Genomic DNA, 11881 nt, shown 5'->3' with positions numbered 1-11881 from the left:
GCCCACACTCCAGCTTGCAGCACTGAGGCCGGTCCCGGCGCGGCAGGACAGATCCATAATTCTTCAAGGTCACTCTGTAACTCAACTGGCTGCGTTGAGGCTTGAACCCAAGACCCACCCGGTCTTGCAAACCCACGCTCCGTGGGCGGGGCTCCCAGGGTCGCCCAGGCAACCGGCGTGAGCCACGCCCAAGCCCCGAGTCCCGCGTGGGGAGGAGAGAACGCACGCCGCTTGACGTCTCGCGGGGCTGAGGCCACTTCCCCCAGCACCTCCCCCCGGCTCCGCCCCGCGGAAGTTATTGCCGACACTTTCGAATGTTAATTGGTTCTCTCACGCGGGGGGCGGAGCCTGAGGCAGCGCGGTGCGTACTTCCGGCTGCCGGGTTGACATGAAGAAGCAGCGGCGGCTAGGGCGGCAGTAGCGGCGGGAGTAGAGGCTTGCAGCGGTGCTGAAGAGCCGAGAGCGCGGCGCGGCCTAGAGCGGCAGGCAGTGCACTGGGCCCCGGAGGAGGCGCAGCAGCCGCCCTGGGCCGTCATGGAGATGGAAAAGGAGTTCGAGCAGATCGACAAGGCCGGGAGCTGGGCGGCCATTTACCAGGTGGGGTTAGCGCCCCGGAGCGCGGCAGGCCCCTCGCTTAGGCCGCGTGAACCTTCCCCTCAGACCCCCAGGCCCGGCCCTCCCTCTGGGTCTCGCCCTCTGCCTCGGCCCTGCAGCGTGAGGATTCGATCCGACGGCGGCCGAGGCGGGCCTCCTCTCTCTTTGTCCCCCGGGTGGGCCTGCGTCTCTCCCGGGCCTCTCAAACCCCTTTGATCCCCCACCCACCTTATATCCTCAAGGCCGGAGGCCGCCGGTCGGGGCTCTCAGCGCTAATCCCTCGCACCCTGACCCCGCCCCCCTGCTTATCCACCCTTTGTCCCCTGGGGTTGATGGAACACCCCCACTACTTCCTTTTCTAGACTGGACCACCTCAGACTCTCTTCCTTTGTCTCCCTGGGGGGAAAGGGTTACTCCCCCCCCCCCCTCCTTCACATTTCCTCTCCCCTCGTCTCAGTGTGTGTCAAGTCCCAAGGATGACAGCCCTCTCCCCCCTTCCTGTTCATTCATTTCGTGAACATGAATCGGCCTGCCTGTTCCGTGCTGGGCATGGCGCTGGAAGTAGTGTTTGCAGAACAAGACAGACAGGACCCTATGTCTCGCGGAGCTTGGAGTCGAATAGGGCAGTCAAACACATGAGCAAATCATTTCAGATTGGGACAGATGCGGTGAGGAAAACAAAACACCGTAACGGGGTAGAGTCACTGCCTGGAAGGTGGACCGCCTCAAGGGGGGCCAGGGAGGATCTGTCAGAGGAAGAGACTTCTGCTCTCTGTGCTGAATGGGGAGCAGGGGCGAGCCCTGAGATGATCCGACCAAAGTGCCTTTCAGCCAGAAGACCTGCAAAACCCACTCCTCTGGGGACAAAATAATACCCTTCCGGGCAGGAAACCGGGAAGGTTAACTTTTTTTTTTTTGGCCCTCTCTAAAACAGCTTCTCTCCCCACTGAGCATCTTATCCTTTTTGTCCTGGTTGAGATAATCGAGTCCTCCCAGTCTTCATCTCCTTGTGGGTTACGTGGTTCATAGATTAAAAAAAAAAAAAAAAAAGTTAGGAAGGTAGGGTTTCTCACCAGTCTGCAGCATCAGATTAACAACACGAGAAGGTCTGCTTTCATAAGCAGCTAAATCCTCTAAAGAAAATATGAGCTCCTGATTAAATGTCATTGCGGGGGTTGTGAGGATTAACCAAAACCACGCTCAGTATCTTAAATAGGCGATGGACAGAATAGGGAGATTTTTGTTACTTGTGTGAAGGGAGAATGCATTTTATTCTGTTTTCAGCTTATAGGCTCAAAAGGCAAATTGTGAGATCCATCAGCTGGTAGTATTAAAATCTATTTTGAGCTCCACTTAAAAAGGAAGAAAGCTTTAAGCAGTTCTTTGGTATGCTTGACTAACAAAAGCCTTTTTTTGGCAGGCCTGGCTTCATGTGGATTTGCATCAAGCTTATTTGACAGGATTCTTACTAGGACTGTAATGGATATTAACTTCTAATAGACTAGTATTTTTAACCACTGTTATCTGTATAACTGTGCTGAATCAATATATGAAATTTGTATTGTCTCATCTCTGAGTTGATTGAATGAATTCCACTAGTAATTTTAAGAATGTGTAGACAGATTTTCTACATCAAATCTAATGCAGTAGAGTCTCAAGTGGCTTTAAATGAAAAAACTGTTGGTTTGAAGTATTGATTAGAATATATCCCATCACAAGTGGAGCTGGCCTCTAGGAAGCACTGGGGAAAATCTTTGGTACTGAAACTAAGTTGGCAACAGCAAATTCATATTATAAAAAGTTCTTGGGGAGGAAAAAAACAGTTCTTGGTTGAATTTTATTTCTTACTGTTTTAGGGCAGAGTGGGGAACCTATCATCCAAGCATTGTTAAAGCCGTGTTATGCACGTCCCAGCATGAAGCATGTTGGTTCTCAGTTAATTTCCCTCACCATTCTTATGTGTGGCTACCACATTTGAACGCCAGGAGTTAGCCACACTGCAGTGTGTTGAGATTTTCCCAGCTTCTTGGTGGATTGCATGTTCCTGGAGGTGGTTCCTTTTTATTTTAGAGAATTGTCCACTATAGGCTTTCTCACCTATACCATACAGATACATTTCTTTTCTAAAATTGAAATCAGAATCTCCTTTCCTTTTGGGGTTTAACAGTAGTTCTTTATTGGGCAACCATGGCATTTTTAAATAGAGTTCAAACGACCTTGAGTCTAAAGTGGCAAATTTCCCAAAGTGTGTGTCAATTTCCCAAAACCATTATTTTTCAAGAATTCAAAGAAATGTGTTCATCATTGGTAGGAAATGGAAGTAAAAAAATTAATATTTTATAGCATGTCACAGTGAGGGCAGCCCTCTACAAAGTCATTTTGAGCTTGTGCAGTCTGTTGTGATTTTAAAAATAATAGGTAATTTTGGCTTACAACTTTGTAAGTGAGACTGTGCGGTTATTTCTCACTATACTTCTTTCCTAACTAAAACAAAAAGATGCAAACGCTTGGAAACAATTGGGAGAAGAACAAAGGGTGCATTAGGCTTGAATGCTGAGGAATGTGGTGGCTTAGGAAACAAACGTTCGGGCAAAGATTCTGTGCTAGCCTACTTTGAGAAAGTGAGCATAACTGTGTTTTTAATTGTTAAGCCCATAGATACTAATCAGCATTTAGATATATAAAAAGTCAGCTGTGCTAGCCTATTAGATGGCTTTAAAAGTTGTTTTCTGTCATTTAAGTGATTGTGTGCCTGTTTGGAAAAGTGAAAGTCATACTTAGCGAGCCTGGAGTTTGAGTTGGTCTGGCTGTCCAGAAGAGGGGAGAGATGGCAGACACGGGAAAGGGATTGGTTTTCCAAGGCTGGAATGAAAGAGGAGAGGGCTGGAATGAATGAAAATAGCTAGTGAGCTGCCCTCCGTTTGTAGTTTAAGGTTTGGGTCAGGTGTTTTGCTGTTGGTTTCATCTCCAGTTCTTCGATTCTCTGACACTGTTCACTATTTTTCAGTGTGAATGATGTGATTGTTTCAGATAAAGACGATTGCAACAATAGCTCGTGACTTGAAGTCAAGATTTATTCCATGTTAGAGACAAGCTTTGTAAAGTGGGCTGCTCTTCCAATTGACATTTGTTTTTATAGCTGCTTTCATTATGAAATACGAACAAATGCCTGACTAGGTTAAACCATGCTATAACAGTAGTTCACCCAAATTCCTTGCTGCTGGGTACAGCTTACATTGTTACAGTCCAAGAAGATGAATGTTAAAATTTTGTTGTAATTTTTATATCAGTACCATTCTCTTCAGAGAGAAACTATTTTGTGCAGAGGAAAAAGATCTATACACTATGATTCACTCCACTTAAAAAAAAAATGACAAACGGAAATGACATGGAGAGATTGGGAAGTTCTAGTCATTTTGAGTGACCCATTAGATCTAAATGTTCTTGTGTAGCCCTGGTTTGAGTGGACTAAATTTAGGTGTCTGGCCACCACTTTGGAAATGGTGGGAAGACCTTGTAATTGGACTCAATGTAACTGGGAGCACTGGTAGAAACAGTGGAGGGGAGGACTTCTTGCTATTAGTATTTCTTTGGCTTCGCTGGCATATCTATAGGTACACTTTGGTACTTTTGGAAGCAGGTAAACTGTATCAGATGGCTCTGAAAAGTCAGCCCGGGGATCACGGTGATGCGGACGACTGTCAGTTGCTGGTGATCTGCCCTTGGGCTCCACAGCTTCCTCACTGCGTTTGCATTTCAGCATGAATGGCTCCCCTAAATTCCATACCTGGTACTGAATAATGTAATTGAGTGTATACTGAATTTCACGATAGAAATACATTTAAAAATGCCCCTGTAAGGGTTTTTCAGACTATCAACTGCTGAAATAGTTGTGCCTTTTCTTTTTCTCCCCTGGCCCCCTTTGTGAATTGTCAGTTTTCTGATTTCTATACTGCAGAATGCTTTTGGCAGTTTTTGTCCCACGCCGTGGTTTTATAAAGCAGGTACTTTCTTCTAAACCTTCCTGCCAGCAACAGATGCAAGCTGCTGTCCCTCCCTCGTGTTGACGTGAATTTGTTCATTTTTGTTACTTTGTCAGTTTGTTCATTTGTGGCTTAATTTGTCACCAGACAATACTGACAAATAGGCTGGGCATGTTTCTTCCTACTGCCTGTGTTCTGGGGGGAGCTGGGAAGTCTAGCTAGGCCGTTGTCCAAGACCGTGTAGTCTGGTACCAGTCATTTCAGGTACATGTTTTGAATATCCCTGAGCACTGAGCATAGTCCTTGATTCTCTCTACCATATTTCATTGATTGGCCATGGCATCCCTTCTACCACCCCACCGGTGTAGGTTCTCAAATTTTGCCTGTGAGACACTTGTCATTTTTCATTTCACACCACAGAAACGAGGGCAGCTGGTAACGAATTAATACGGTCCCTTCACAGTCTCTTCACATCTTCCCCCACCCACCCTGTATATTCTTGACCTTATCCCTAGAATAACTGTCTTAAGAACAGACCTGATCCTGTCACTTGGTCAAACTACTTCTAGTGCTTTTGAAATACCTGTCCGGTCCAAACTCCTTCGTGTGGCAGCCAAGCTGCACCCACCCCTCCCATGCACATTCTATTCTAGCCACACGAGAAGGTGCAGCGTCCTCCAAACTAACTCATGCTTAGCTTTCCCTCTTCTTGGCTTAACACTCTGTCCAGGCTGCCTTTCCCACGGTCTGGCTCACGTCTCCCAGCTCAAATGTGCGCCTCCTCGCTTTGGATTTTGCTCTCTCCCCTGCGTATGTGTTTCCAGACAGCTTCATACCCATCTCATCTAAAACCCTGCTCTTAAAGGCACTGTTTCTGTCAGGGCCTGTGTTCTCTTGAGTCCAAGCTGTTGAGGTCAGCTTTTCCTTCTCTCGTTCATCTTGGTGTCCTCTGCACCTGGCACAAAGTGCCCAAGAAATGTTGGGATTAAATTGGTTGGCAGCTCTCTGCCAGGCTGGTATACAGACAAACAAGACCTATTTCCTAGCTCCCATTCTAGGAGGGGAAGGAATGGTAGAAACAATTAGATTAGCCTGCATTAGTACTGGTAGCAGAGGTCACTCTTGGAGAAAATCACATTTTAAGGTATGACCGACTGAAGCAGTTTCATACTGTCTGCTGTGGTGGCTTGGAAGAAAGGATTGAATTCTTACCTAGTGGAAGCTGATACCACCAGTTCGTTTTATAGGAACTTTACATTTAATAGCAAATTTGTACTTGGACTAAGGCGAACTTAATAGGAGAATTGGAGGTGCTCTCTCTAAGAATTACTTAGTCCTTATCCCTCTTGACTTGCTCTCATGTGCCTTCTAGAAGGGCTTTGCATGTGGTTGTTTTGTGAAATATTTTTGATTATGGAATATAAAATATGGTTCTCCATAAAGTAACAACCCTTACAAAGTGTGATTCCCCCCCCCCCCCCCCTCTAAGTATAAATGGTAAAGGCAAATGTTTTTTGGTCTTTGATCAGACCACCCTTCCGGCCAGGAGAGTAGTTGAATCTTTCGCTTTTTTTTTGGTCCCAGCTCTGTCACTAACCATGGTAACTGGGCCCCTTCCTTTCTTCTTCAGTCCCTTCCTTGGTAAAAATGATCCTGGCCTAACTGATCACAGAGTTCACATCAAGTAATAAAGAGTCTTTAATGTACTCACAAAGAGAATCGAATGTTCCTGAAGTCACCCTTGTAAACACTGCAGTGGTTACTCAGTTTTGTAAGGTGTGGGTGTTGGTGAGTACAGTTAGACTTCAAAATGTGTATGAGTTTTGTGAGTATAGTTAACAACTCAAAAGAATTGAGTTTCTTCCCCCCACCCCAAGAAGTACCAAACATTTGTAATAAGTGGGGTTCATTTGATTTAGTAATGTGGGAAAAGGAGTAGCACTGACATATGCAATGTGCTCGCAGTTTTTCTCTAAGTAGCAATTGGGTGGTTTTTCCCGTAAAAGATAGAGGAACTGATTCTTGAGAATTTACGAAAGATTCAACCCCAGCTAGGTACCCAAGAGTAGCTGCCCTTTATGATGTAATTTTAGAAACCTACATCTGGTCTAAACTTCATCTGAATAGTGTGATCGTTTAACAGCTGCCATGTTTGAGAAGAAAGTACCCAAGTCTCCAGCGCTTTAGAAATAGTCGTTGGTAGGAGTGGACTTCACAGTTCACTCGCTGCTGCCCTTTCAGCTAGGCAGCTTGACATAATCACGAGTATCATACTGACAGTTTATAAATTTTGAATGTCTGAAAACTGGAAACAAGACCATTTCACATGGAAGATTTTTTTTCCCCCCTGAAATAAATAGTCCAAGAAAAGTCTAGTCCCCCATATCCATTGATGGGATGCGATGTGATATGGGTCCCACTGCAGACAAAGTAACAGCGACTAATGACTGATTTTTCATCTTTTAAAAAAAAAATTGTGACGTGATTGAATTTGCAGTTCTGAATGCTTGTGATTCTAGTGAAGCAGTATGTTTTCCACATCGCCCAGGGTAATTAGATCGAACTGGTGCTTCAAGAAGTTACTTTTGCCATATGGACTCACAGAGTAAACATGGCTTATTAGCAAAGAGACACTTAAAGTCTATATTTTCCCTGGAAATAAATGTATATGTGTATATATCTTCGTACTCTGAATCTGGTGCAGTGCCCAGAAATTCCAGATCCTAATTGAGGGATTGCCAGTTGCTGAAGGAAACCTTTGGACCCAGGTGGGCTTGTGTCCTGGGCTCCTTCTCTTTTACTTGCCGAGGCTTCTTCCCAAAGACTGAGTGGGGCATGTTTTCTTTTATAGACGAAGAAGGAGAAAAAAAACCTCGGCTGTGTTTGTGGCTTTTGTGGGCAAGCGACACCGCTTGCAAAGATAAGATGAGCATAGCAAAACTAGGTTTCCAAAATTGTATTTCTTTAAATGTATTAGTTAGTGATTGGAGAAGGAAAAAGTGTTCCTGATCCGTTATTCTCATCAAATGTTTTTCCCCTGACCTTTTTTCTTACTTAATGGGCTTCTTATTGGTGTATCTCTTCCCTTTGAGGAATCTCATTTTACAATTGCCACACTAAGTTTCACCGAACAGCTTAGCTAGTTTTTATTCTGATGAGTACTGATTACTCAGAAAATTATACACTATGGCGAATTGCTTACAGGAAAGCGAACATCAAGTAATTATTCCAAATAGTTGGAGTTCTCTTAAGAACAAGAAGTTACTTAAAAATGCCTGTGGATGAAATCACTTCTCAATATAACTTCACTCAAGAGAACAAATAGGCAAGTTGCATTTCACGGAATGTGGTAAAACAACTTCAAATTCCCTTGATGGTTACACATTTGTCACTGTTATATTTATCTCTTTTAGATTTTGTCCTGCTTCATTATTCAAATAGGGCTTACTTTGCTTCTGCACGGGCCAAGGAAAGAAATGCCTTCACTGGGTCATAAATATTTGTGTGGCTCACTTATGCGGGGAGAGAAGGTGCCTCTAAGAAGATACTTTGTGGTCTTCTTTGGGGGAGGGTATTTTGTTTTGTGTGTCTTTGTTGTTTGGCTTTGTTTGTCCTCCCCATAGGAGTGTATCTTAACGGCATCTTAGAGTTAGGAGAATCTAGGAGCGAGTTAGGAGAATCTAGGAGCATCGCCATTGTTGTTCTGCCTGACCTGGAGACCAGCTCCCTGTTGCCGGGATCTTTGGGGTCATCCTCCTCTGGGATGGGGTGAGGGAGTGGGTGCGGCAGAATGGGGTAAGGTCAGGAAGTTGCATTAAGCCACATCAGGTTTACAGGCCCAAAGCCACGTTCCCGGAGCCGTCCCCTGCACACCCAGTGATTTAGCTACAGTAGGGGAGAGCTGGTCACGTCTTCTGAACAGTCGTTGAGAAGCCACATCCCTGTGATGCTGGGTTTCAGTGGATTTTTTATGCACCCATCATGATACCACTTCTGTCAAAGTATACTAAATAGTCCTTCACATCCCACTAACAGTTTTCTCAGCATGCCCTGCAAATATCAGTGTCGTGACTGGTATTTCATTTCCTCTGTTCTTGTCGCAGCACCCAGGTCCGCTGCTTTCCCCCTTAATTCTCTGCCTGCGAGGAAGGATGCTTCTGAGCGTTTGAGTGACGGCAGCGTGGAGCGCGCGGAGCCGTTGGCAGGTCCTACCTCACCTTTCCTTAACCACTTGTTTCCATTTTTTGTGAGCTTGTGTTCTCCCCAGAAAACTTACCAAAACATAGTCATTGTGCAGAGAGAATCACTGTAGAAGTTTAACCAACCTAGTTGGGGTTTTTTGTTGTTGTTGTTTGCTTGCTTTTGTTTTGTTGGTTTTTTTATGGACGTGTATTTGTCAACGGAGCTTCCTCTTGCAACTTGCTCCACCACTTGATGACAGGAAACTTTTGTGTTTCCCAACAGACTTGGTTTGTTGGAAGAAGATGTTGTTTTTGAAAGTAGGAAATAGGGGTGCTGGGGTGGTGGCTCAGTCGGTTAAGCGGCTGCCTTCGGCTCAGGTCATAATTCCAGGGTCCTGGGATCGAGCCCCACGTCGGGCTCTCTGCTCAGCAGAGAGCCTGTTTCTCCCTCTCCCTCTGCCTGCCTCTCTGCCTACTTGTGTTCTGTCTGTCAAATAAAATCTTCAAAAAAAAAAAAGTAGGAAATAAAAGTTTTTAGGAGATGGAGCCAAGCTTTGGTTAGAAGTAAGAATCCGGTGTGTCCCTAGTTCTCCGGGTGAAATGCAGCTGGAGATGGGTGTGGTCCGTCCCCTAGAATTTCCTATCTTCAGTTTGAGGAGGTGGTTACCATTCTAACCACTTAAGAACTGGTTCGTGCTGTTGTATTGACAGGGCAAAACTTAGCTCTAATGGTTTCCCTCCTGCTTGTCTTCAAATTAATAAATTGTCACTTTTTGGTAATGTTCACACGTCAGGTGTATTTTGGAAAGAAGCAAGGATGCAGCTGAAGTTAAAGGTGTAAATTGGCATCACACCCTTAGTTTTGTAAATGCTTTTAATGTTGATTTTTGTAGGTTGATCATAAGGAAGTGATAAGTGTGTTAGGTTATTTGTGGTTTGAGCTAATTTTAGTCTCCTGTTCACAGCTTGCTTTAATATCCTTTGACATTAAAACATGCTTTCTAGAAAGATTTTGAATGTAGGACACAATCTATATTCTCCACTGGCCTGCATTTCACAAAATACTTTCTCAGTGCCTTGGAAGTTGGACAGTTTGAAGCATAGTAATATTCTTTTAAAATCATTAATTCCTCTGCTTAGTGACATTTCCCCTTTTCTGGTGCGTGAATTAGATCCTTTCATCGAGGTTTGGAACTCTTGCTCCAAGCTGGTGGCTAAAAGGGCACCGTTGATATTCGAGGATTTTTAAAAGAGCGTGATGGACCCTGAGGTGTACTGCTGAAGCGAGGCTCTGGTTGGCTGTGTGTCGGAAACCTTCCCCACCCTGTGCCCACGGTGGATAGGGCCATTTGCTCCTAAGGGCTGGGCCTTAAATCTCTCCCCAGCGCTAGTCAGTTGCACACAGGACAGTTGTGTTTCCAGGCGTTAGTCCCAGGCTGCCCGGCTACCACCCTTAACCATCCAGCCTGAATAGACCTCTCCCCAGGGATTTGTGAGGTCATGGAAAAACACGGCTGGGTCCGGGTTCTCAGTCGGCCTTCGACTGTTGTGGGACCTTGAAAGAGTTACACGCAGGATGTGTAAAATGCGGAGATTAGATGAGATAGCCTTACAGCATGACTCGAAGCTAACTTTCTACAAGTGCACAGTCACACGAGGAGCCAGGAGGATGGGGCAGCTTTTCTGGAAAACATGGGGCTTTGTGTCCTACTCTTGCTGGACTTGGTAGCTTTATATGTTATGTGATTCCCCCTTACCTAATAGTGAGATGGAGCTTTACATTTCCAAATTAACTCCACTTAAAACTTTAAAAATCGATTATTATGTTCTTAAAAATAATTAACATTGCCCAGTGAGGGTGTAAATCCACTTGTTTCGTAAAATAACTACGTACCATTGATGAGTGCTGTTTCCTTAGAAGCTCTCCTTAGAAATCCTTTTTATGTCTAAAAAGGATTATTGGGTTTTGTAATTGGACTAATACCTCCTGCTCAAGGGAGAAGTGCATGGTCTGACCCACGTTCTACCCTCATTTGTAATAGAGCACAGTAAACAGAGAACATTGATCGAATCTCTTCTGTGCTCGAGGCACTGCGCAAAGTGCTTTACACGCCCTGCCATATAGTGTGCACCGTAAATTGGTCTTTGACAGCAGGCAGTGTTTTAGGAGGAAAATTAGGTATCAGAGCCTTGATGTTCTCTGCTCAGATCGCCCGTGTCCGCAGTCCAGCCTGATAGCAGCACTGTGGTCACGCCCACGCCGGTGCTCGGCCGCAGAGAGACAAGGAATTGTGCGAGGTCTCCTGGTTTGTTAGGACATAGAAGAGATAGTTTGTAGTTTTAGACCTTGACTCAGTTTTCTGTCCTCTTTTCCTAGATGTCAGACTGGCCACCCACAGTCCTGTTTTGGTTGGTCCACACAGTGTTTTCATTTGTTTGTTTTTTTAGAAGGAGTTTAAATTTTTGTCATTGTTTCTAAATCAGGAGAAGTTACATACAAACCTGGATTTCTGGTATTCTCTTGAAAAATCTGAAGACTACCCTGTCTGAGCCTACCTTGGCCGTGGTCTGCTAGGGGCACCCCTCCTGCCGGACACACACGTGTGTGTGCTTCAGTTTAGCACAGCTCCACGGCAGGTCTCGCCGCCCTCCCTTACACGAACCGCCCAGCTCTTGGATGTTCTTGAGTTTGCAGCTTCTAGTCCAAGTTGGGTTTTTCCTTGGCATTTGATATTAGTATTAGAATTAAGATGATTTTAAAAAGATGTTTAGCCTTGCTAAGTAGCTGGTACACTGTCATTAGGGAAGATCAAAGCAAGGGAAGACTAGCCAGAGGCAAATTTGGTGGCTAGTCGGAAAATGCCGAGGAGAAAGCCCTTGATGTTAACATCCAGGATGAAATCTTGAACCAGGTGCTTCTTCTGGCCCTTCCCCTTCCCCTCTTCATGGTTAGCCCCTCCTACTATTTTGAGGAAGTTGGAAGCTGCCACCATTTTTTTCCACCTTGGGTGACTGAGTGTAAGGGTATTTTTGTCCCATGTTCAGCTATTTCCGCGAACTGCTTTTGATGACCAACATGGAAATTAAATTGGGACTTGATAAAAAGAATGAGTTGCACAAATA

The 11881-nt window shown here is 44.9% G+C and overlaps 1 protein-coding gene across 4 annotated transcripts in view; it reads left to right on the top strand.

Annotated features, from left to right (window-relative positions):
* Positions 1–359: 359 nt before the first annotated feature.
* The window catches only part of PTPN1 (protein tyrosine phosphatase non-receptor type 1), a 66693-nt gene continuing 55171 nt past the window's right edge, over positions 360–11881 (top strand). Inside the window, exons 1-2 of one of the 4 annotated variants that reach the window (XM_059132827.1) lie at positions 360–597; positions 8681–8782. Coding sequence is in view for 1 of the 4 variants with exons in the window: in XM_059132825.1 (XP_058988808.1) it covers positions 535–597 (63 nt within the window). In the remaining 3 variants the exon portion in view is untranslated. The remainder of the gene's footprint in view (positions 598–8680; positions 8783–11881) is intronic. The other 3 variants (XM_059132826.1, XM_059132825.1, XM_059132828.1) reach the window with 3 other exon arrangements.

The sequence above is a fragment of the Mustela lutreola genome, chromosome 9 (assembly GCF_030435805.1).
Source record: "Mustela lutreola isolate mMusLut2 chromosome 9, mMusLut2.pri, whole genome shotgun sequence".
Lineage (NCBI taxonomy): Eukaryota > Metazoa > Chordata > Mammalia > Carnivora > Mustelidae > Mustela > Mustela lutreola.
This window is presented reverse-complemented; position numbering and strand designations above follow the sequence as displayed.